The sequence below is a fragment of the Pelodiscus sinensis genome, chromosome 1 (assembly GCF_049634645.1).
Source record: "Pelodiscus sinensis isolate JC-2024 chromosome 1, ASM4963464v1, whole genome shotgun sequence".
In the NCBI taxonomy this organism is placed as follows: Eukaryota; Metazoa; Chordata; order Testudines; family Trionychidae; genus Pelodiscus; species Pelodiscus sinensis.
In genome coordinates this window covers 6,737,715-6,764,393 of record NC_134711.1, presented here as the reverse complement: position 1 = coordinate 6,764,393, position 26,679 = coordinate 6,737,715, and the positions used below count along the sequence as shown (strand labels likewise).

Sequence of the window (26,679 nt, the reverse complement as noted above, 5' to 3'; positions counted from 1 at the left end):
GCTGACACATTCAATGGAGTTATTTCTTTTTTAAAATACACTATCCACTTAAGCAAGGCCCCCATGGATGGTGAGTTTATAACATTCTGGTAATGGTCCTTGCTACCAGGGCAGCTGGGCATGCCAAAGAGTGAACTAAATTTATCTGCGTCCAAAGCCGATGCTCCTTTCACTGTTAATGATTTAGTAGAACAGCTCTACCTAAACCATAGAGACCATCTAGGGCAGATGATCCAGCACTCTGCATGGCATTCCCTGCAGGGGCTTCAAAGCAGCGGGACTTGATTAGCCACAGCAGAGAACAGACAGGACCTTACAAATGTGCCTTTTATTAAATAAGTATATAGCTCAAGCTTCAGAGCCTTCATTGCTAGTGGGACAGATCCTTAGCCACCGACGGCAGTGAAGAATTCTAGTACTGACTTCAGTGGGAACTGGAGCAGCGCTTTTCACTAAAGTAAGTATTATTTTCTATTGGGTTTGTCGCCATGCTGTATACTTCCCTGCAGAACTGAGAAACCCAACAGAGCACGGTCCAATACTCAGAAAAAGTGAAACTAACTAGACAGGCAAACCAAGCCATTTCAGCCTTGCTCTCCAAGTAGAATGAAGTGTGCAAAGCATGCACATCTCATCTGGGGGGTGGCAGTGAGGGCCAGTACACTGGATACAATTCCTTCAGTTTAACGCAGCGTTAGCAACACCCCAAAGGGCATTTCTTCTCTTAACTGTGTGACTAAAGATCCATTCACACCCCATTTAGTGAATTTGGTAAAAGCTAGCCGAATCCAATGAAAAAAAAATCAGAGAAAAGCAACATTATCCCCTGAAACGTCAGACAAATATCGATTTCTTCGTGAAGAGCTTACTCGGATGCCCTGAGAGTGTCAATACGGAACATTAAAATTTCACAGGTTCTTGACCAAGGTGACTTTCCCTAAGTGAGAATGATCTACACATCAAGCCAAACCACTGATTCTGTCACATGTGGCAGATGTGTCGGCTTTCAAGAACCCATCCCTCTGCCGGAGCAACAGAAAAGCACCCTTCATCCGTATGATACTCTGTTACGCATGAAGGGAACTGAGGTGCATAGAGATTAAAACCCAAGGTCCCAGTGAATCATCAGCAGAAACAGGAAAAGAAGCCAGGCACCTAAATACCATGGTGATGGGCACTTTGTAAAGATAGTAAGCAGATCCCTGACACCTGTGCACTGCACTGGCCAATAGCCACATTCTCTCTTAAGGCCTGATTGACGACAACTGAAGCCAATGGTAATGTTTTCTACTGATTTCAATGGGAGTTGGACCAGCCCGGAATGCCTTAGGGCTATGCGACTGCTGTGAATTTCCTGTGCATTACATCTCGGACGGGTTAAAGTGAATGTAAATCATGTCAGGCCTGGCTGTGAAAAGCCCTTGACTGTGCAAAACAAAACACTGAGCGTCCGCTGGCTGCACATCTCGGTCTCCTTTCCCCCTTCTTTGCACCTGGCTTCTACTCATCCCTCTGCACTACGGTCCTGAACGATCAGAGCCAAGCGCAGCAGCAGTCCAGGGTCTCTGCCAGCTTCCAAGGGATAGTCATGCTCCAGATTTGATCTTTTTCAGTCTGGTTTAGTGGTTAGAGCACAGGACAAGATAAGGACTCCTGGGTTCCCTGTTCTCAGCTCTTACACAGATTTTGGCAAGTCACCTAAAGGCTTTGTGCCTCAGTTTCCCCATCGGTTAGACACTATACTAGCAAGAAAGGTGCTGTGATATCAAAGAGTCACCATTGCTTGCTTTCCTCTCCAATCCCCCTTGCCTCCCAAGAACATCACAGGGGAATAAAAAAATCAGGAGATGTTCTGACAAACTAAAACAAACATCCCCCCCCTGCATCCAACTGAGGCTCAGAATACAGTTCTAATTTTATTGTCTCAGCCACTCCATTACCCAAATAGCCCCCTCACTAGTTTCCTGGTGCATTTACAGTCACGTTAGTATAATGGTGCTGCGAAACAGCTGCTACCTTCCACCCCAGATGCACATCAGGGGTGGGAAAAGCATTGATGATCCCAGTACATCTCATATGACACTCTCAAACTTGCTGGGAGCTTGAACATGCCTGCGTGTCAAGATCAGAGCTATAGGGTGTAAAACCTTTTGAGATCCTATGTAGGTGTGCATGGATATGTTACATGCATGTATGTTGGCACATGTTTGTTCACTGAGCGATAAATAAAGACATGTTCTACTGTCTAGTTTATCCTGTATTAGCCATAAGGTTTCTGCTCAAAAGAGTGGGACAATTCTCCATTGTGCACTCAATTCCTGGCAAACAACTGGCAAGCCCAGACAGCTGGGAATATCCCTAGCCTGGGGACACACCAAGGATCATACAATGTGCAGATCAGCTCTGTGTTTCCCTCTGCCACTCATACCCCTGCTATTTCCAGGAACGAGAAGGAGCCAGCCTATAAAACCATAAGAACCTAAGAAGCCATTCTGGGCCAGGACAAAGGCCCATCTAACCCAGTATCCTGTCTGCCCACAGTGGCCAATGCCAGGTGCCCCAGAGGGAATGGACAGAACTGGGAATCATCAAGTGATCCCTCTCCTGTCATCCATTCCCAGACTCTGACAAACAGTCTAGGGACACCATTCCTACCCATCCTACCTAATAGCCATTTATAGATCTATCCTCCATGAATTTATCTAGTTCTTTTTGAACCCTGTTAAAATCCTGGCCTTCACAACATCTTCTGGCAAGGAGTTCCATAGGTTGGCTGTACACTGCCTGAAGATCTCCATTGTGATCATCTAGTCTGACCTCATGCAGAGCACAGACCAGAGAACATCCCTGAAAAAAAATCCTTTTGGACAATATAAATCTTTCTCTAAAAAAATCCAGTCTTTATCGAAAAAATTGCCAGTGGCGGAGAATCTACCACAAGTCTTAGTAAGCTGTTCCAATGGTTAGTGACCCTGGTTAAAAAGGTATCCATTATCACCAGCCTGAATTTGTCCAGCTTCAGCTTCCAGCCACTGGACTGTGTTATGCTTTTGTCTGCTAGTCTGAGGAGCCCATGATTAAATATTTACTCCCCATTGTATACGGTGATCAAGTCACCGTTGCAACCTTCTCTTTCTTAAGCTAAATAGATTGAGCTGCTTGAGTCTAGCACCACATGGCATATTTTCTAATAATTCATTCTCCTGGATCTTCTCTGAACCCTCTCCAGCTTACCAACTTCTTTCTTGAAAGAGTTGGATAGGAGTGAGCGCAGCCCTAAGGGAGTTACACCAGGGCTGAGCTAGCCCCCAGAGGGTGTCCAAAGCAGAGAAGCGCAAAGGTGCCATAAAACCTTTGCTCCCGGCACCAAGCAGAGCTCACCTGTGGAGTGAGCAGATTATCATAGAATCATAGAATACTAGGACTGGAAGGGACCTCGAGAGGTCATCGAGTCCAGTCCCCTGCACTCATGGCAGGACCCAGTACTGTCTAGACCATCCTTGACAGACATTTATCTAACCTACTCTTAAATATCTCCATATATATATATATATCCAGAGTTATATATAATTCCACATGTTTAATAGTAAACCCAGGGTACATTTGCACCAGAGAAGACAGACTGTTCTTTTCTAAGGTAGGATGGTGACTAGAAATGAATGGCAAAAAAAAAAAAATCTCATTGAGATATGAGACATGTTTTCAGGCTCAAACTTTATCAAGAGACTCTCATTTGCCCCAAAAATTTGCCCGTTGTTTCTGCAGGGCTCTCGCCAATGGGGAATTGGGGATGAGCTGCCCATCACCCACCCCCCAAAAAACCACACCCACTTGCCTCAATATTGTCTTTTGAGGAAAATAGACCCCACCCCGCCCCAACCTGCCATTTTTCACCTTGTGGGCAATTCCCTGCCCCCTCTCTCCCTGCCCCCTCTCTCCATGCTTGCATCTATGATTCTGTATTATGGTCAGGGAAAGTCAGAATTTAAAGCCTCAAACATCTTGCTGCATCTATCTTTAGGGAGAAAGAATAACCCCCCTCAATTGCCTGCAGAACATGGGGGCTGGTGGAAGCATCAGTGAATCTGGACCGTTCTCTGAGCCTACGTAAATTTTGTGCCACAGTTAGTAGTAAAAGGATCGATCAGCTGTTTAAAAAAGAAATACACTCTGATGGGGGAAAGGGTAGGTCGTTAGGCCTGTGGGGGAGCGGAGAGAACCTGTAATATTTATCGCAGGCTCCTTTGGCTGCTTCACCATGAAAATAATAAAAAATAAATTATCAGGAGGTGCTAAATAGACCCATCATTTCCCCCTGAAATCGTTTTGATTCAGTGTTTATGCAGCTAATGCGTGTTTCAATTTGTGGTAATTCCTGCAGATCCTGCTTTGATATATAGAGAATTGTCTCCAGTTTTTAATTGATGACACAGGGTTCAACGGTGTCTTTAAAGCACAGGCCTGCATTGCAGACTTGCAACCTTCCCCCGTAGGAGACACTAGGGATGTTAAATTTAGTTTGACTAGTCGATGGAATTTCCATTGACTAGTCGATTAGTTAATAAGCAGACAGCAGCAGTGGGGTTCGCTCCGGTCTTGGCACCACCTCTGCCTTTTAAATGCATTAAGAGCCAGAAGGCTTTTAGTACATTTAAAAGGCTGTAGCACGGGGGGGGGGAACCTAGTGCAAGCAGGAATCAGCTGTCCTGGCCCATGCAGGGTCCCCCCACTGCGCGTCAGCCTTTTAAATGTAATAAGAGCCAGTAGGCTCTTAATACATTTAAAAAGCAGAGGAGCAGCATCTGAGACTAGGCGCGAGTGGGGAACTATCTGATTGCCAGCTCACACCCGGTCCTCTCTACTCCCCTGCTCGCTGCGGAGACGGTGCTGGGAGGGAGCCGGCTTTTAAGCCGGCTCCTGCAAACACTGGCTCCTACTCCCCCACCCTCGCTGGTGGGGAGAAGCAACTAGTCGAGGGACTAGTCAAGGGACTATCTGATAAGCTTTTGCTTATCAGATAGTCGACTAGTCGCTTACATCCCTAGGAGACACCTCACCTCAGTGAAGCCAATACCTCCTGGAGTTCCTGTGCACACAGGAAGGGTGAGCGCTTGGCTCTGCCTCAGGGATGTAGGGTGTGTGACAGATACCTCAGCAAAGGGGATAGTAGAAAGAACATGAATAGAATAGTCCTTCAGCATGGATTGAACCACGGAGCCTCCACACCACACCACAGATAAATAGGAGTAGCCGGGGGCTTGGACAGATGTCTCAGTGGTTCACCAGTCTCAGCTTTCGTCTTAAAACAGTAATCTCCATGTTAGGACTATGACGAGAACCTTTGAAATGTAACACAGAGGCTTGAATTTGCAATGAGCCTGCAACAATAGCTTTGAGGTGCACACTGCCTCAGTCATTTCAGTGACTAGTCACTGAGGCTATGTCTAGACTGCAAGCCTCTTTCAAAAGAGCCTCTTTCGAAAGAGAGCGTCTAGACTGCACGTGGAACTTTCGAAAGAGCAAGCCGCTTTTTCGAAAGAAAGCACCCAGTGAGTCTGGATGCTCTCTTTCAAAGAAGCCCTATTTACATTCAAGAACGCCTTCTTTCGAAAGAAGCACTTTCGAAAGAAGGCGTTCTTCCTCGTGAAATGAGGTTTACCGCCGTCGAAAGAAAAGCCGCGTTCTTTCGATTTAATTTCGAAAGAACACGGCTGCAGTCTAGACGCAGGTGAAGTTTTTTCGGAAAAAGGCTACGTTTCCCGAAAAAACCCCTGAGTCTGGACACAGCCTGAGATGCTACCAATGACACTTTTGACAAGCATGCTGTTAACTGGTGACAAACAAATAAATAGGATCATGAGCTTTCATAGACAAAATCCACTTCATTAGATGAGTTGGAGTGGAAATTACAGAATCAAGGGCAGAAGCGGTTACTTGTCAATTGTAGGACCTATGTTAATTAATGTAATTAGGTGGGTTGGATGTGTCCCTTTCATAGCTTTTGATGTGAAAATGTGAATGTCAAAGGCGGGGGAAATTGCCTTTGTAGTGTGTTATTCAATTAATATCCTTATTCAAGACCAGATCTAGACGGGACTACTAATGGTTTTTAAAGTAACAGAGTAACACCACTACTTCTCTGACACTCTATTAACTGTTTGTCTCCCCGCTCAGAGATGAGTGTAAAAAAGGACTGGAAGAATCATATTATGAAGAGCTTCATCGGTGTATTCCCAATTGTGGGGCATGCCCCCCATCACAGATTGGGGGGCACAACAGAGTAGCCAAGGGTGAAGGGTCTAGAAGATGGGTAAGTCTTTGCTAACACATACAGGCTACACAGGGGAGTTACTGGATACATTTTTCTGAAGGTGAGATCTCAGCTTTCCAGCTGATGAATTGCAGCGTAGGCAGAGAGGCACTCCATTCCCACACAATTCTCTTCCTGAATATTTCTGTGCAAGAGTCGTGCTCCCAACTGCTCCCTTGCACGAGATGCCCACGCTGCTGTCAAACAAGGGGGTGAATATCAGATAAGTTGCACCACAAGGAAATTCTAGACGCGTCTCTGTTCACCGCCAGCCTGTCTTGGGGACTGGTGTTTCCAATCAATTAGACACATCACTGGAGGATTTCTCTGCTAATTATTGGAGTTTATTATTTCTGAAGCCAGGTTACACTCAGAATTCCAGAGGTCAAATGAGGTCACGCAGACAATCAGTTCCACATTTTCCTGAGCGAAAAGGCCCAGCGCAATCAGTCACTGCCAAGTGATGCATAATGACCAGCTCCCTAGTTAATGGCCCGAGGTGAAAGGAAGAACGGCATTGCGCAAGAGGGTTTTTCTTGGGCAAGAAGGGGCAGTGTAGATGCTCCTTCTTGTGCAAGAGCCTCTTCTGAAAAAAATGGTGGCTCATTAGGTATGCAAATGAGGCTCGGCGATATTCCACGCTTAGCCTCATTTGCATATTACTCGCGCAAGAAGCCGCGAGTGTAGACATAGCCTCTGTGTGTGGGTTACATGAGCAGAGGCAGATAGATCTTCCACTTCTGGTCGGGAGGCTGATGGGAAAGGATTGGAGGGCCATCATAACTCGAGTGGTATGAGTTAACCATGGCTGCAGGACTTCGCCGCAGTTACCTCGGTATGGCAGCAGGCATGGACATCAACATTGGGGTCTGCTGTATAGCTCAGGAGGGCTGCCTATCATGCCTGCACCTGAGTTAAGTTTGCAGTTGAATCATACAACACTGGAACTGGAAGGGACCTCGAGAGACTGAGTCCAGTCCCCTGCCCTCACGGCAGGACCAGGCACTGTCTAGGACATCCCTGATAGATGTCTCTCTCACCTGCTCGTGAATATCTCCAGAGATGGAGATTCCACAACCTCCCTAGGCAACTTATTCTGAGCACTAGACTAGCGAGCAGGCCAGGCACAAAATCCTGAGGCAGGCGTAGTGTTGCTGAGAACCACTCCATTCACGAACCTGGTGTACTAGGCAGGAGTTAAAGGCTGCAGTTTGGGACGGTGGCTAGAGATCAGCAAACTTCAAGAAGGATCAGAAGCTTCCTAGAGCGTGGATGCTCATCCCCACCCATTGTAACTATCTTACAGTAATAAAAACAACGAGGAGTCCTGTGGCACCTTAAAGGCTAAACACATTTATTTGGGCATAAGCTTTTGTGAGCTGGCACCACAATGTCTTTCACCCACAATGACCCCAACCAGACGGGATGCACTAATACACACGTTAGGCACAGGGAGTCATTTATCCAGCACTGAAATGCAGCCTACTCAAGGGTGGAACACGGCGGCAGCAGCATAACACTAGCCACGTTGGGAAATTAAGTAGATAAGAATCCCGACAGCCAGGTAATATGACGGGAATTTTAGGGAGGGAATTTCCCACACTGGAACTGGGCTTAGACAACAAGACTAGCAAGTTGACTCTTTGCAAGAGGGTCACGAGAGCCTTAAGGATCAAAATAACCAAGACCTCTGAAATTGTACACGTTAGCCATCAATTGGCACATGGGGCATGTGATGGGCACGTGACATTGCCCATCTGGGACACTGACCCTTCAGAAAGGAAGCCATCTACTAATGTACGAGCACCAATTTCTGCATCATCTTTTCCTATCTCATTTTCATTTTTGTGCATTTTGTTCTAGTCAGGGCCATAGCCAGGCAGGGTGAGTGGGGAAACTGCCCCGGCACAAAACCATGGTGGTGGGAAAATGATGAAAAAAGGACAGAGCAGGGGAGGGGGACAAATATGTTTGCTTGCCCCAGTGCTAAAACGCTTAGTTATGACTCTGTCTCCAGTCACAATCAGAAGCTCTATAAGTCTATAAGAAGGTCACTATAAGATCCAAAATAAAAACAAGGAAAACCTACATTAGCAGTATTTTTCAACTGGGAGGTTATGTTTACACACAAGAGTGGGCAGATACCATCACTCACAGAATGGCTTTTCCTTTCAATTCCGAGAACAAACAAACAAGAAAGAACAAAAGTAAGGCGCATGCGAGAGAGAGCAGCGTGTGTGTCTCTACTGACGGTCTGCACTGAGCTCTGACAACAAAAAAGCTACTCAGCTTTGCACCCGTGGAGGAAGCCTAGAACTGTAAAGGTGCACGTGGAGAGACAGTAAAAGGCATCTGACTTTGTTATCAGCATGAAGCACGGCAGAATGGGTGGTATGAAATTCTCAGGGACCACAAGTGTTTTCTTCCAAGAAAAGGCACACACAGCAAGGATCAATAGCCACCAAAAAAAAGCAGCTTCCAAACCCCACTGAAAACAGGAAGGATTTGGGAACCAAGCAGCCCACTCCCTCTCAGCCAGCTGCCCAAGTGATCTTGGGCTCTGATTCAGGAAAGCAGGTAAGCAGAGGTTTAACTTTAAATATGTGTTCACCTACAATTGTGCTGCAATGTCTGAAACCCCTTCCTTGTGGGCATCAGTGCCCTGTCCTCCAAGATTGAGTGGAATATCAAAGGGGGGTAGATTAACAAATGGTGGTTTAAAGTGACCTGAAAATGTAAGGCACTTGAAAGGAGGAGACATGACTGTCAAAGCAATTGGCAGAGACAGATGTTTAATGGAGTCCAGGATTACAGAGCTCCCAGGCTCCTTGTGTAATCACCAGCTTCTTAGATTCCCTCTTTTCTCCTCTCTTGGGTCTATTACCGGGCCAGGGGGAGGGGAAGAATGGAGATTTTCAGATTTGCCACTAAATTCCTTGAGATTAGAAAGAGGTGGTGTTCTGAGCTGCACTTAATACACTGACCTCTTCCCAACTGCAACCACAAACTGCCAATCTGCCTCAGTTTAGAGGGACTGAAAAGCCATTAAAGGGGAGAGAGGAGAAAGAGACGAATTGAAAACAGGAGCTTTGGTTCTAACTCCCAGGCTCCTTTCAGGGACCCAAATTTGTTCCGTCATTTCACCAAACATGCTGAGTGTTTTCCACATAGACCAGGCCACAGCAGAGCAAACTCATGACCCATCTACTGAAGTGCCCTTTCTCTGTCACTACCAGAGAACTCGTAAAGGGCCTGATCACACAATATCATGCCACAGAGAAAATGTCTGCTTAACTTTCCAATTGGTGGTCAGTTCATGCCCTGAAACATGAGGCTCGATAGCCCTTCTTATTTCCATCCCAGAAAATGGCACTGTCAATTCTATTCATCTTCATATATATATTTAAGTTTTTCTTGAATCTTACCAATGTATGCATTTGCCTAAGTCACATCCTGCAGCAGGGAGTTCCACTGATTCTTAGTGGACATAGTTCTTAGGAAATACTGCCTTTCTCCTAGATTCAGTCTGTCACCATTTAGTTACATTGTGTGCCTTCTCCTTTTTATATTATGGAGTAACATTGCCTCTTTGAGCAGTTTAAGGAGGAACTATCTTAAGTTGCAAGAATTCTTTTACAAACCAAGAGCTAAAGGTTTAAATTCAGCATTGGCAGAGAGTGTAAGGAAACTAACAGCAAGATGAGATTAAAATAGTGCCACAGCTAGCTGTCTTAATCCTTTGGCTGTAGACCGAATGCAGTGCACTTAGGGCAGGAAATAACTATAGTATTGTCATGTGGCCGCTACAGGTGAATGAAAACCTTTTAAAGGTAATGACTGTACCAAGTTATGAAAGAGTTATGTCCCAACGGCATATAGAACCATAAAATCCTAGGGCCAAAAGAGACCTCAGGAGTCATCGAGTCCAGCCCCCTACCCAAAGCAGGACCAATCCCAACTAAATCATCCCAGCCAGGGCTTTGTCAAGCCAGGCCTTAAAAACCTCTAGGGATGGAGACTCTGCCCCCTCCGTAGGGAACCCATCCCAGTGCTTCCCTACCCTCCTAGGGAAATAGTTTTTCCTAATATCCAACCTGAACCTCCCCCACTGCAACTTGAGACCATTGCTCCTTGTTCTGTCATGTGCCACTACTGAGAACAGCCTCTCTCCATCCTCTTTGGAACCCCTCTTCAGATAGTTGAAGGCTGCTTTCAAATCTCCCCTCGCTCTTCTCTTCTGTAGACTAAATAAACCCAAATCCCTCAGCCTCTCCGCATAGGTCATGTGCTCCAGCCCCCTAATCATTTTGGCTGCCCTCCGCTGGACTCTCTCCAATGTGTCCACATCCTTTGTATAATGTGGGCGGGGGGCAGAATTGGACGTACTTCTCCAGATGTGTCCTCACTAGTGCCGAATAAATATCAGCACCCCAAATTCTGCAACTTTCCACTGCTGCACACAGAGGGGAAGGATGTTTAAATAATTAGGTCATAAATCTGACACTCCCTGATTCAATTCCCTGCTTTGCCATAGACTTCCTATGTGAGCCACAGGTAAGTCACTTAGTTTTCTTGTGCCTCAGTTCCCCATCTGTACAATGGGGCTTTGTAGATAAACACATTAACGATTGTGAGGCGCTCAGATATTATGACAATAGGAGCCCTGTAAGCACTTCGGATAGACAGACTCCAATGGCTAAGGTTCTAAATCTTTTTTTTGTTATTCTCTTCTGGACTCTCTTCAATTGACTCATGTCTTTCTTCAAGTGCCATGCTCAGAACTGATCACAGAGCCCTAGCTGAGGCCTCACCAGTGCTAAGCAGAGAAACACTTACCTCCCATGTCTTCCAGACAACATTCCTGTTAATACACCCCTGAATATTAGCCTCTTTTGCAAGTGCATCACAGTGTTGATTCATTCAATTTTTCCATCTGCTATAACTCCCTATAATTTCCATGTCTTTCTCTTGCTCCTACTAGATGTAGAAAAGCTCTTCTGGTTGTCTTTTATGACTCCAGCTAGGTGTTACTCATTTTGTGTCTTAGTAAAACCCACACACCTAGGCTAGGCTTACACTACAGAGGTTTTGCACAAAAACTCGTGGAGAGTGCACACCTCAAGTGCGTTTTTGTGCAAGTAAAATGAAAGAACAGAGGGGTTTTTCTGGTGTAGGTATTCCTCCTTCTGTAAGGAATAACTCCTTTTTGCGCAAGAGTTCTCGTGCAAAAAGGTGTGTGTGGACGGGGAAGACGGTTTTTTGGCACAAAAAGAGTCAATTGAAAAAAGCACAGGTGCCCTGATGGCCATTCTGCAAATAGCAATCAGAGTTTCCTTTCCAGAGAGCGCCCATGCAGTCTTTTTGCGGATCTCTTCCGCAAAAAGCTTCTTGTGCAAGAAGCCTGTAGTGTAGACATAGTCCTAGTGTGGTTCACTGTCCCATATAGTGGCACTTAGACCACTATAGAGAGATCAGAACAAGGGAGCTCTATAGCCTGAGCTGCGGAGCAGCTGGCTTTATAGCTCAAGTTGTAAAGTCTCCTACACTAAGCTCTCAGGTTCAAATCTGCCCAGTGTTGCCCATTAGCAGCTGACAAAAGTGGAGATGGATCTCCTACACCCCCTCATATAGCAGGAGTTCTTTGATGGTCCATTGCTTTTCTGTTAAACCTCAGTTCCATTAAGACCATCATGATGTTTAACCTCCACTCACATTTTATCCATGTACCTCTTCAGCCCTCACCAAAAGGAGAACCTCGTCATTATGAATGGAGTCCATTCCCACCTCGGTTCACTAAGGAAGTGTCCTTTGGCCCACTCCCCAGACAGGGAACTGACACACAGAGTAACCCGCCCAAAGTCACCCAAGACAGAACCCGGAATGAAGCCCTCAAACCCAGTCTGGCTCTCTCACCCCTAGACCAGCCTGCCTTCTAATAATGCCACAGCCACCGATCACAGAGATCTTCAAATCCATCCCCATTCCTCAGCACCAAATTTGCTCGGAAAAGCATTCCCATGGCAATGAAGAGGGCTACATCCACACGTAAAAAGGCTAGAGATGAGACTCTGAACACAAACGCTGCCTGACAGGCAGCCCTGAGCCGAGAAATGTGACAATATCCACTGGCATCTCTTCGCCTCCTTTGAATGGGACTTTCCGTGCATCTCAGCATCCCGTTCCTATTGCCCAGTGCACCCTTTCCTCATCCCCATCCGGGCTCCTCAGGAAAGCAGGCAGCAGAGGCAGGGAACGTTGCTGGCTGCTCCTTTGAGGTCTGCACGCTGGCAGCAGAAGAGTTAAAAGAGGGCTAAATGAGGACTGTTTGCCATAATATGCATTGTGCTGATAAAGAAATAATTTCAAGAGAGTCAGCAGCTCAATATGCTGCCGTTTTGCCTTTGGGCCCGAGAGCTTTTATCATTCTTGGCTGAGAAATACAGGCTTGATCTACCACCCTACTATCCCTTACACACACACACACACACACACACACACTTACCCAGTGCCTTTCCCCTTTCCAGCTTAGCGCTAGGCCAGTGTGGTGCTGACTCATTCATTTATTTGAGGGGATCCACCTGATCTTATTGAACAGATATTTAATAAGGCAAAGGGGAAGGCTGAGAGTTGGCACTCCCAGTACTGCTAAGCATTATAGGTGGGACTGTAAGAGTCAGGGATAAAACAAACCACACCAAACCTGGCTGAAAACTGGGTCCAAACTCAAACCCTTTCCCAAGTACTGAAAATCTCCAGGGAACATTCATCTCTTGCCCCCTTTTCTATTGTTTTTGGCCTGGGTTGGGAGCAGAGGTACCCCATTACAGAAAAATCTCTCTCTCCAGTCCTTCCTTGTGTATCATTTAGAGATGAGGTGGAACCATGGGCTGTGTCTACATTGGCATGATTTTGCGCAAAAACATGCTGCCTGGCTACACTGGCAGGGAGTTCTTGCGCAAGAATACTGACGTTATAATGTGTGAAATCAGGGCTTCTTGCACAAGAACTATGATGCTCCTACTCAGGAATAAGCCCTCTTGTGCAACTGTTCTTGCACAAGAGGCCAGTGTAGACAGGCAACATGAATTTCTTGCGCAAGAAAGCCCAATGGCTAAAATGGCCATCAGAGCTTTCTTGTGCAAGAGAGCATCTACACTGGCATGGATGCTCTTGCGCAAAAGCACATCTCGCGCAAAGGCACATGCCAGTGTAGACACTCTCTTGCGCAAACACTTTAACGCAAGAACTCTTGCGTTAAAGAGTATTTGCACAAGATCATGCCAATGTAGACATAGCCACGAAGATTTAATCCAGATCTAACTCGGCTGAAGGCTAGGTGTGTATTAACCCATCCTGGGTATTGTTATTAAATGCTCATATAATGCAGAGGACTAGATTTTATCACAAGCCTTGCAACATTTTTTTTTTTTCTTAAAGCATTAACTCTCAGAGTCATGGCGTAATGGGAGAATCTCTGCTTTCACTGTTAAAACCAGTAAGTTTCTAGGCCTCATGGCTATGGAGAACTGGGAAATGTGACCTGGGTGTAACCAAAGGGCTCAGAAACCAGAATGCAAATAAAAAGAAATCCATGGTTTATAATCTCATGATTTTTAAGCCAATCTTGTTATTTCTGGGCACTGACTCATGATTTCTGAACATCTGGGATTAGCAATACTGCTGAGGACACTCATACAGAATAATTCAGACACTTCAAACTTTCCAAATAGTTTAAAATAATTGAACTCTTATGTGGAGGCCATATTTTGACTAATTAATGGCAAAACTAATAGGCTATAGACTGCCACAAATTCATACCCCAGTTAACTCAAGTGGGGACGATGGTGACATCAGAAGTTACCCAAACAATCCCCACTCATTCTCTATGGCTAATTAGCATGCAGCAATTCGATTGGCTGTAATGACTCAGCAGTATTAATACCTCTCGTGGGGAAGGTAAGGACCACTCTTCCCCATGTTGCTGACTGGGAAGTAAAGGTTCAAGACATGGCTGAATTGTGTAAACTGACTAGTTTTAATCAGAGAGACAAGGTGAGTGTCCTAATAGCTTTCTATTGGACCAACATTTGCCACACACTGCATAGTTCTAATACAGGGGTTCCCAGCCTTTTTTATGCCGGGGACCAGCAAAGCCATTCACAAACCTTTGGTGGGTGGGTAACATTTTATTTAAATATTTGCATATTCATAAGGTAAATCATGAATATGAAAATATGCAACAACCCCCTCTTGTCCCATGACCCCACTATGCCCTCACCCAACACCCCTTTGTGCCCTCCACCCCAACACTCCCCAGCGCGAGGCTGCCCCCCTAGGGAGCATGGCTGTTACTGCCTCACAGAAAGGGGGAGTGGCCATTGTCAACGCGTCCCCTCCTGCGGGAGCGTGGCGCCCCGGACAGGCTGCCATTACCAAGGAGGGAGGGAGGCGCCTCCTCGTGCTGCCATCTCAGCCCTAGCGTCACTACTGGCGAAAGCAGCCATGCGGGCAGGGGGAGCGGCCATTGGTGGAGCGCTCCGTCCCCCTTCGCGCCCCCTCCCTCCCCAAGCACAGAGGAGGAAGGGAGGTGCCTCCTGCTGCACCTCCTCCCGCCTTTCCTCCAGAGCAGAGCCACCATGAACAGCTGGCTTGAGCTTCAGCAGCCACCATGACCCAGAAGCCAGCGTTCCACGGCCAGGCAGCAGCCCACAGCCCAGCGGTTGGGAACCGCTGTTGTAATTAAGGATGTTAAAATGCAATTATCTGGCTAATCGTATAGTTGTTACAATTCATATCGACTATTCGACTAGTTGCTAAGTGCCTTTGCAGAGCTGGGGGGGGGGGGAAGGACGGGTAGCTCCAGAAGAGCCAACGTGAGCCGGGACTGAGCAGTCCTGATCCATGCCGGCTCCAGAGCCACCTGCGCTGCAGCTCTGCCTTTTAAATGGAGTAAAAGCCGCTGGGCTCTGACAACAGACTTTAGTAAGGCATTTGATACGGTCTCGCATGATATTCTTATTGATAAACTAGGCAAATATAACTTAGATAGGGCCACAGTAAGGTGGGTGCATAATTGGCTGGATAACCGTAGTCAGAGAGTTGTTGTTAACGGTTCTAAATCCTGCTGGAAAGGGATAACAAGTGGAGTTCCTCAAGGGTCTGTTTTGGGACCCGTACTGTTCAATATCTTCATCAATGATGTAGATATTGGGATAGAGAGTACGCTTATTAAGTTTGCAGATGATACCAAACTGGGTGGGGTTGCGACTTCTTTGGAGGATAGGGACATAGCAAGTTAGAGAAATGGTCAGAGGTAAACAGGATGAGGTTTAATAAAGAGAAATGCAAAGTGCTCCACTTAGGAAGGAACAATCAGTTCCATACATACAAGATGGGAAGCGACTGTCTAGGAAGGAGCATGGCGGAAAGGGATCTAGGGGTCATAGTGGACCACGAGTTGAATATGAGCCAACAGTGTGATGCTGTTGCAAAAAAAGCAAATATGATTCTAGGTTGTATCAACAGGTGTGTTGTAAGCAAAACTCGTGAAGTCATTCTGCCGCTCTACTCTGCACTAGTTAGACCTCAGCTGGAGTACTGTGTCCAGTTCTGGGCGCCACATTTCAAGAAAGATGTGGAGAAATTGGAAAGGGTACAGAGAAGAGCGACAAGAATGATTAAAGGTTTAGAGAACATGACCTATGAAGCCAGGCTTCATGAACTGGGCTTGTTTAGTTTGGAAAAAAGAAGATTAAGGGGGGACATGATAGCGGTTTTCAAATATCTAAAAGGGTGTCACAAGGAGGAAGGAGAAAATTTGTTCCTCTTGGTTTCTGAGGACAGGACAAGGAGTAATGGGCTTAAAGTGCAGCAGGGGAGGTTTAGATTGGACATTAGGAAAAAATTCCTAACTGTCAGGGTGGTCAAATATTGGAATAAATTGCCAAGGGAGGTGGTGGAATCTCCCTCTCTGGAGATATTTAAGAACAGGTTAGATAGACATCTGTCAGGGATGGTGTAGACGGAGCTTGATCCTGCCTTGAGGGCGGGGGGCTGGACTCGATGACCTCTCGAGGTCCCTTCCAGTCCTATTATTCTATGATTCTATAACATTTAAAATGCAGCGGCGCAGTGATCGGCGCAAGCCAGGACTGCTCGGTCCCAACTCACGCTGAGTCAAGCAGCCAGTTCGTGGCAGAGAGCCCTGGCCACTGCAAACAGAGACTGATCCAGCACCAGCCGCTGTGCAGCAGCCCCTGCCTACAACCAGCCCTGGCCAGTGCAAACAGGGGGTGCTTGACGGAAACAGCCCCGTCCACAGGGCAGCCCAGCTCTGCTCTGGGACCCCGGCACACAGGGGCTACGTCTAGACTGGCATGATTTTCCGGAAATGCTTTTAATGGAAAAGTTTTCCGTTAAAAGCATTTTCAGAACAGAGCGTCTAGATTGGCACGGATGCTTTTCTGGAAAAGCACTTTTTGCAGAAAAGCGTCCATGGCCAATCTAGACGCGCTTTTCCGCAAAAGAGCCCCGATCGCCATTTTCGCAATCGGGGCTTTTTTGCGGAATACAAATCTCAGCTGTCTACACTGGCTCTTTTGCGCAAAAGGGACTTTTGCCCGAATGGGAGCAGCATAGTATTTCCGCAAGAAGCACTGATTTCTTACAGTAGGAAGTCAGTGCTTTTGCGGAAATTCAAGTGGCCAGTGTAGACAGCTGGCAAGTTTTTCCGGAAAAGCGGCTGATTTTCCGGAAAAACTGGCCAATCTAAACACAGCCAGGGACTTCTTTGAAGCAGCATCCCCCATCCCTCCTACTGTCTCTGATAGAGGGGCAGGTGGCATCCCAGAGATGGTGCTGGGGGGCACGGGCTCCTGTCCCCCCCTTGCTGCCTCTCAGAGAGGGAACATTTCACAACCCAAATTAGGATCCAAGAGTCCCAGACGTGGGCTCAAATGGTGAGATCACACCGTCACCTGAACCCTTCAGCTTCAAGGAGGCGTGGAAGTCTCTTCAGCAAGCTGTCCAGCACCGGGCTGGCTCTCTGCAGCTGACAGAGTGGAAGTGTGTGGGGAAAGGGAGCCTACCTCGTGTAGTAAAAAGGAGAGCCAACGAGAGATAGGATCTAGGCCAGGACAGAGCTAAAGGGATGATGAGGCATTGAACTCATGGCCCAATCCTGCAAGCTATTTCATGGAGATAGACACCTCTAAAGCAGACCCTTCTGTAAGTCAACAGGCTCTGAGGAGGTGGGGTCCACCCTTTGGGAGCAGCTTATAGGATCAGGGCCTTAATGTGGAAGGGGAAAGGCAGGCAGTGAAGGGGTTCGAGGAAGCGAGGTGAGCTGGCCAGGAATGGGAGTAGAATGGGGAGGGGCGGAAGAAATTCTATGAGCCTCATTCCCCATTGCCTTGCATGGCTACCACTCTGGTCTGAAAGCATTTTGCGGCCACTTTGCACAGGCATAAATGACTGTACAAGGCAGCGCAGAATGTGTGTGTGTGTGTGTGTGTGTGTGTGTGTGTGTGTCGAAATTCCAGGAATCACAGGGGAATGTCTCTACACACTGAAATTGCTGATAAAAACCTGCCAAGCGGATGGGGGAGTTGGAGCGGGGGAAGTGCCATCGAGAGAGATAAGTGAGGAAATGACACCTTTAAGCAGCCGCTTCCCTGTCAGCACCTCCATTCAGGGAGAAGCAGCCACCCCAATCATAAGTCACTCGGTGCCCTTTGTGAATCCTTTGACTAAATGGCAGATTCCATGATAAATCATGACAGGGCCGCCGTACACACCAACCCTGCCCACTCTAGGGACAGGCTGTTTGAACATATGTTTCCACTGCTTTATTATACAGCTCCGACTTGGCATTGCTCCTTGATTGTTTGGATACAAATCTCTCTCTCCTTCCGTATATATACTTATATGGAGCGGAGCCCTTCTCTGGCATCCTGTTCCTAAGCACACTGGCGCACCGGAGCGCGCCGACAGGTACTGGCCACCACGTCTGAGCAGACAGAGTTGCTGCTTGGAAGGAAGGTGTAGGTACCAGTTGCAGACGGCAGACTTGGAGCCATGCCCACTCTGCTCGGAATCTAGGCAGCCCGTGGTACTGTTGTTATTTCGCCACCTACCTTCCCACCGACCTGAAAAAACCAACCGTGCATGGAACACAATGACAGTTATGGGCTGCGGTGGCACCTTCGCACGCTGCTGGGGAGAGAGGTTTCAGACAGCGGAGGGCCAGGATCTACCACCGTCTCGTGCCCCTGAACTGGTCACTCCCTCTTGCACCCCAGTTTAGCTGTCTCTCCTATGGGTGTGGCCGAACTTGTCGTGAGCTGGGGAGCACAGCAGGGCAATGTGCTAGCAACACCCTCCTTGACATTTCAAAGTTTGGCAAAAAACGAGAAAAGAAAAGATATGGATGAGATACACAACCGCTGCGATGCTTCGTCCAACAAGTACAACCCATACTGAATGGGGACCACATCCAGAAAGAAATCATCCTCAGAAGCAAGCTCCCTAGAGATCATGACCCACCAAAGCAAAGTGGCACCAGACCCTGCCGGAACAACAGATGCAAAACCTGTCCACCTATCTCCACTGTTAAAATCACCAATAACTCCTCCTCTCTCTCTCTCTCTCTCTCTCTCTCTCTCACACACCCCTTTCTTCATCCATGGATTCTACACATGCCTATCACACACACACACACACACACACACACCTTTCTTCATCCATGAATTCTACACATGCCTATCTCTCTCTCACACACACACCCCTTTCTTCATCCATGGATTCTACACATGCCTATCACACACACACACACACACCTTTCTTCATCCATGAATTCTACACATGCCTATCACATACACACACCTTTCTTTCTTCATCCCTGGATTCTACACATGCCTATCTCTCTCTCACACACACACACCTTTCTTCATCAATGAATTCTACACATGCCTATCACACACACACACACACACACACCTTTCTTCATCCATGGATTCTACACATGCCTATCACATACACACACCTTTCTTTCTTCATCCCTGGATTCTACACATGCCTATCACAACCTGTGCACTAATCCAGTTCACTAAATGCCCCAATAACAAGTCAGTGAGTGAAATGAGACAATCAGTATGTTCTCAAGTAAACTCACACACACAAAAATAATAAAAGACAAAACCACTTATCACCCATGGGCAAGCACTTTTCATAAAGGGATCGCTCTGGATCTGACCAAATCAGCCCTCATCCTCCAGGAACCCTGCACATCACCTTCAAAACATGAGCCTGGGTGCTTACGTAGATAACTTTGCTAGATGCTACAAATCACAGACTTAATAAAGACACTGAACGGATGACTTATTACATCCATCAGTAATCCACTAACCCCTGGTTTTTGCCCTATGACGGCAGCGGTGTTAACTGGCCATTTCACCTTATGCGCTAACTACTTTTGGAAATCTATCTATTCTGCCTTGTATTTAGCTGTGACACATACTAAGCACCTTTCCCAGACCAGAAGAAGAGCCCTATGTAGCTCAAAAGCTTGTCCCTTGCACCAATAGAAGTTGGACCAGTAAAAGATAATGCCTCATCCACTTTGTCTTCCTAGTATCCTGGGACCAAAATCGCTACAACAACATTGTGAATATAGACCGCATTTTTGCTCTTTATTTCAAGTTTTCCCAGACAGTGTGAATATAAACCACTGCCCTCTACTGCAAAGAATCAGAACTCCTCTACTGTGTCTCATAGGCCTTATACTGCTACGGAAGATGCCCCTTTAGCTCAGGAGATGGAGCCTCCCAGTGCAAACACACCCTAAATGTAATTAAATTGTGCGTGACTGTACAGGGCTGACCATGGTGGCCCAAGTGACTTGTTACAAAGCTTGCATTTCCTGAGAGGGATGGTGTCAAACATCTGGAGATTCATATAACAGTTATGAACAACTGTATTATGGTAACACCTAAAAGACACAGCCAAGATCGAAGCCTCATTGTGCTAGGCACTGGACAGCCAGATAACAGTCCCTGGATGAGACAGACAAGAGAGAGGGGAAACAGAAATGGTTTGCCCCTCAGCACACAGCAGAGCCAGGAACAGGAGCCAGGTCTCCTAAGCCTGAACCCGGTGCTCTATCCACACTGCATCCAAAAGCACCGTCTGGTAGTGTTCTAGAGGAGCAACATGAAACCAATGTGGGTGTGACCGAAAGCTCCCCTGTAATCACACCTTACACACTATTGTAATCATCTTTGTAGCAAGAGGGGGTAACCAATTTCACAAAGACAAAGAACAAGTAGACACCGTTAATCAGCTGTCCTCAAGTGGACTGGCAATCGCCTATGACGTGGCCATTCCTTGGCAGCAAAGGAGGGGCAGGAACAGATCAATTTGCATGTTGGCAAACAACAATATGTCTCCACAAGACTCCATGTCTCCATCCTCACATCTGGAAGGAACTTGATCTAAGGGAAGCTCCGGGAGAAATGTATTTCAAAAGGTGAACGGACTATAGAAATGAGGGGCAAACACACCCCAGGTTTATCTTTCTCTCTTCCTCGCCTAAGAAAACAAAGGAACCATCCCTTTGATTTTGGGGGAGATTCTGACTCGAGAATTGGTCAGCCATGGTGCTGGGAACCTGTGGTACATTGAATCAAGTCTAGCTTAGGTTTTAGCTACTAGAAAGTGTTTTATCTTTATTCCTCATGTAGCCATTCCCGCCTTTAGCATCTTATATGTGTACTCACTTAAGATTTCCCTGTGTAGTTAAATAAACTTGTTTTATTTTTTCATCAGGACTAAACCAATGTTGGATTTAAAATGAACGGTTTGGGTAACTTCAGTTAAAGCAACAAAGTCTACACTACAGTTTTGTCGGAAAAACTACCATTTTTCCGACAAAACTTGAGGAACGTTCACACTGCAATTGCAGTCTTCTGCAAGAAAATCAAAAGGACTAATCCTCATTCTACGAGGAAGAAGTCTTTTTGCAAAAGAGCTCTTTCACAAAAAGCTATGTGCGGATGGGGAAGAGGGAGTTCTTTCGGAAGAAGAGGAAAGAGGAAAAAGCACAGGTGCCCTGGTGGCCATTCCATCCACAGCAATCACAGCTTACACGTGTGATAGCATCTATTCAGTCTGGACAGCTCTCTTTCGAAAAAGCAGATTGTGTTTTTGCTGCATTTTTGCTGTGTGGACACGCTCTATTGGAAGAAGTAGTTTCGGAAGATCTCTTCTGAAAAAAGCTTCTTCCAAAAGAAGCCTGCAGTCTAGACGTAGCCAAACTGGGTATATGGACCATTTCCACAGTCACTGGGCCTTGACTCTTTGAGCTACCCAGGAAAGGGCTGGACAGTGCAGAACGCATACTTTGGGGAAATGAGGCTACATCTACATTGGCACCCTTTTCCGGAAATGCTTAAAACGGAACAGTTTTTCCCTTATAAGTATTTCTGGAAAAGTGCGTCTACATTGGCAGGATGCTTTTCCGGAAAAGCACTTTTTCCGAAAAAGCGTCCGTGCCAATCTAGACGTGCTTTTCCGCAAAAAAGCCCCGATCGTCATTTTCGCGATCAGGGCTTTTTTGCGGAAAAGACTACTGGGCTGTCTACACTGGCCCTTTTCCGGAACAGTTTTTCCGGAAAAGGACTTTTGCCCGAACGGGAGCAGCATAGATTTCCGGAAAAACAATGACGATTTTACATTAGATTGTCATTGCTTTTCCGGAAAAGCAAGCGGCCAGTGTAGACAGCTGGCCACTTTTTCCGGAAAAGCGGCTGCTTTTCCAGAATAAGTGGCCCAGTGTAGACACAGCCTCACGGTGGGGCTCCATGCTGTTAGGCAGTTTCTGAGCTGACCAGGTGGGGAGCTAGACCAACACAGCATTATGAGGCACCCAGGGTTATGGGGCAGGCTGTGACCAATCACTCACTGGTCTGGATTGCACCCTCGGACACGGCAGCAGGTTATGAAGAAGTCTGGTGGCATCGCCTGCAGCCCATGTTATAGTCAAAGAGTCGTTGCAGAGGTGCCCGGAGAGGCTGAAGAGAACAGCTAAGACTCGGCATTCCATCCCCGCAAACCGCAGGGCAGTGGGGGAAGGCAACCTCAGCTCTGTCCCAGCTATCGCTTGTGGCCTCCCTAATGAAGATAAATGGGCGGACTGGCTGCTGCCCTCCAGAGCTGAGGTATAACTCATAGCCTGGGAAGAGGGCAGGGAATACAGGAGGCTGCAGAAAGGCACAAACCACTTTAAAGGGAAATGACTCGAGCGGAAAAACGACCGTCATAAATCCCCGGCAAAGCACGGCCATTGCCCGCCAGCAGAGAGATGGGGAGCAGCCGACACACCTGAGCTGCTGCCTGAGGCAGCCTGCCTCTGCAGTGTGCACGCTGCACCACAGCCCCACGTACGGGAGGCATGAGAGCAGAGAAACAACCCCCCGTAGCCCTTAAATGGTCCTTTCCCCTCCCACACTCCCGCTGGTCAGGCCATAGCGAGAGGCTCCCTAGCTTCTAGTGTAACCCCCTAGTCTGGGTTCATCACGGGGCAGTGCCCCATCCACAAAGAATATGAAGCTGCGGCAGGAGTGGGTCTAATCCAGGAGTATGCGTACCCCTGGGGGCACACAGAGATGTTCCAGGAGGACATCAGCTCTTCTAGATGCTTGCTCAGGTTTACAATCAGCAAAGTCAGGACAAACCACAATTTCATACAGTGACTTGTTTATACAGCTCTGTACACAATGCCCTGGAATGTAAGGACACTACTTCCCCCCTGGTGGAAGGGTGTGCGAAAAGGAGGGAAAGGCTGCCGTTTGTCCGTCGGCGTGTGCTGGGACACCTGCATTTGTATGTCTCGTTTTGCGGTGGCTGTTCCGGCCAAGCCGCAGCTGCTCAGGTCTCTGTTTCAATCCCTGCTTTGTAGACCGAGTGGACTCCCTTACAAATGACTTGCTTGCGAGGAAAATCGGAGGGGGCGGTGACGGGAGAGCCAAAGGAAGGCCTGCTCGGGCTATTGGCGCATGCAGAGTGACCTGGCAGCTTTCGAAACGTTGCTGTGTGTGACTCCTGAGTAGCTAGGAAGGGGGGAGTGGGCAGGGGAGACCACTGAGGAAAGCAGCAGCAAAGCACATCCAACCCAAAGGGACCTGCACCCTCCCCCAGGTGACTGGCAGAGGACTGAGGAGCCCTAGGGGCTGCAAATTTACAGCTGGTTGTCACTGTTACCATGGGAAGGCTGCTAGGTGACTTCCACGGAATGAGTCAGTGGCTCCGAGAACACAGACAGACGTATCCCCTTGGCACCAATAGGCACCAGTCCATCTAGCTGCAAGCAGGGCAAGAGGGTTTCTTCAACGTGCTAAAGGACAACTTTCCCCTCTCTGGGGCCTGCCAGCTTGTGGCCTCTAAGCTCCTTACAAGCCTGCACCCCAGCTGGGATGGGTTCAGCCCCTCTCCCAGGCAGGGGATGCCGTACAACCTTCCCTCCCGCAGAGCCCCATGGCGCACAACGGCCTTCAGGAGCTCTGGGAAATCAGGGTGGTGTCCAAGCCACCCTCACAAACCCCTTGAATGCTCGACAACAATACACTTGTGATCTTCGACAGCCCGCCTGGCAAGCCCTCTCCATAGGCCTGGCAGGGAAGGTGGCTGAAAACAGGTGGAGTTCTCACCCTGCATGTCAAATTGTTCCCTACCCCATGTCCGGCTTTACTGGTGCTTCAAAAACCACCACAACAGAAACATCAGCCTAAACTTTTCTCTGCCCAGGAGAGGTTCCAACTCCTCTTATAGTCTGGGTGGAGCCCAAAATAATGTGTCTGCTAGTGTGATTCAGCGCTGCACCCCCACCTTCCCTGCCAGTCCCCTGGGAATATCAGTTCGATCCTTTCTAAGACCATCACAAGGTGCTCCCTGCAGCCAGAGCTTCTCTTTAGTGGCTGCACTTGCTGCTTCAGACATTCAGGGGACAGTCGGCCAGCCGCTGAACAGGGCATCCCAAAGCAACTGGGGAGGCTCACCTGCTTCTCAGACATGAGGTAGAGGTGTTCATGATCCACTGAGAAGGCCATATCCCGTAAGATGGGGCCGGTGTCCACCACTTGCACGATCTCGTACTCCAGGGCGCTATTGGTGGGGCCGTCCACGCGGATCTGCAAAGCAAGGACAAACGGGGAGAGAGAACGTGAGTGTCTTCCCGTCCTGGCACAGGGTTGGCAAGATGGTCGGGGGGGCGAGGCATGAGTAGGTCACTCCAGGGACGGTGGCCACCACGGCCCAAACACGGCTAGTCTTGCTCCTCGCATTCTCAGCCAAAGGCTAATCCAGTGAGCCAACACTTGGCCAGGGCATGTGGACATCCCAGAGGGATGGATAATGCAAGTAACCATCTATGGCAATGGGCCAAGGTACATTGCACCCCATATAACGTTCCCAGCTGGGGGGCATGCCTAGGGGGGTGGAGGTAAAGGAAAAAGGATACATGTGTTGGAGACTCTATAGGAAATTACCGACACTGGGTTTCAAGGGATAGTTTATCCACACACAGCAGATGTGCCTCCATCCCCACACCCTACCTGGGCCCCAAAATAGGAGCACGGCAGAGGCAAGGCAAGGACAGGGCTTCCCACAGACTCCTTCCTCACAGCATAATACCCATTGGTGGGTGCGGCACGAAGATAAGGCCTTTTCGCACCACTGGGCTGTCGTTTCCAACCGCACATTGTGGATCAACGTCCAGACGCAAGCCCACCCCGGCTTAGAAACTCATCCAGCCAACGCACTTGCGCAGCCCACAACACCCTCCCAATATGCACACACATACTGGGCCACTGTCCCCCTACACACACACACCCTTCCCCACAGACACACTCCTGCACCACCGAGTCACTGTCAGAACCATGCCCAAGCCCAGCAAATGCGGATCCAAACCTAGCTCCAAGGCACACTCGATTTGGACAGGTTTGTCCTGCTTGTTCCCAACCTTGGGGCTTTGTGCCCGGGACCACGGCACCAGAGATGAACACTGAAGTGCCAATGTCTTAAAAGACTGAACAGAAACATAGAGACACAAGTGCTCTAAGAGACTGAGAGCGCGTCCACACCCAAACGTGCAATTTTATCAGGGGCCAAGGGGATCAAAAGAGACCATCATAGGGATGTGGGAACTTCACCTGGGAAGGCAGGATCTAGTCTCTCTCAAGACACAGATGGGTGAGGGACAATGGATGGTGCTGGACTTTCAAGACCCTGTAATAATACTAGCTTCTTCTTACTCAACCCGTGTGTGTGTGTGTGTGTGTGTGTGTGTGTGTGTGTGTGTGTGTGTGTGTGTGTTTTCAGAAGACGGAAAGCGATCAGTCGAGTCGACTATCCGATAATCCTATGCTTATCGGATAGTCGACGTCGCTTACAGCCCTAACCTGGATGGCTCAGCTAGATTCCAAATCGCCACGTTTACGAGCGACGCACAGAAATACAAGCTCCAGCTACCCGTGTCCACAGCTGCTCTGGCAGGGCTCTGACAGCATCTGCAGGAGACGGAAGGGAGGCCCACAGGCTCCCACACCGCTCCCAGGGATTGCACAACGCCGACACAGGGCAGCAGCCATCGCGGTTCACCATCCCTCTCCACGCTGAGCATGCCACTCACCGGGCTGGTTACCCCTTCGGTTTAGATGCAGTGTCGTGTCCTCATTTCCAGGCACCAGCCCGATGCTGCCAGGGTGGGGTTCCCAGTGCAGGGAAGGTATTTCAAGGGACGATAAAAGCAGGCTCTCCCCCAAACGGCAAGCAAGCATCACCACGAGATGTCTGCTCGGCAGGGGGCCTACGGCAGCTGCCCTCGACTGTGCTGGGAATGAAACCCCATTTGGGATTAGCTACCTGAGCCTGGCTGCACGCTGATGGCATTGGCCGCCTGCCCAGGGAAGCATCAGGGCCGCAGCGACTGTGCCGGCGCGATACCAAGAGTGCTCGAAGGAGACTGGCCTGCGTCCAGCTCCGGCACAGGCCTTCCCGCGCCAACGCCGTTACTCCGCGAGCTCGCTTGGAACGCACAAAGGCCTGAGAGGCCCCATTCCGATCTGTGGAAGCAACTAGATCCAACGCCCAAGCTCCCCGCCCTGGCCTCCGCTCCCAACCACTAGTGGGTGAGGGGATGGGGGAGGCCTGGAGCGTTGATCCACTTCACCCCACCCCTCACAGACGCTCACTGGGGTCCCTGCTCAGCCCTGTGCCTAGGCTTAAAGAGGATTTGCCGGAGGATTCCTCAGGGCTTTGGCCTGGCAGAGCGGCTGCTGGGGAACCAGCTGACAAGGAGGAAGGAGAAATCACACATG

At 48.3% G+C, this 26,679-nt stretch overlaps 1 protein-coding gene across 5 annotated transcripts in view; it reads right to left on the bottom strand.

Moving 5' to 3' along the window:
- PLXNA4 (plexin A4) overlaps positions 1-26,679 on the bottom strand; it is a 684,657-nt gene that overhangs the window by 322,549 nt on the left and 335,429 nt on the right. For all 5 annotated transcript variants that reach the window (XM_075925673.1, XM_075925677.1, XM_075925684.1 and 2 more), the window contains one exon: positions 24,361-24,492. In XM_075925673.1, coding sequence (XP_075781788.1) covers positions 24,361-24,492 — 132 coding nt within the window. The remainder of the gene's footprint in view (positions 1-24,360; positions 24,493-26,679) is intronic.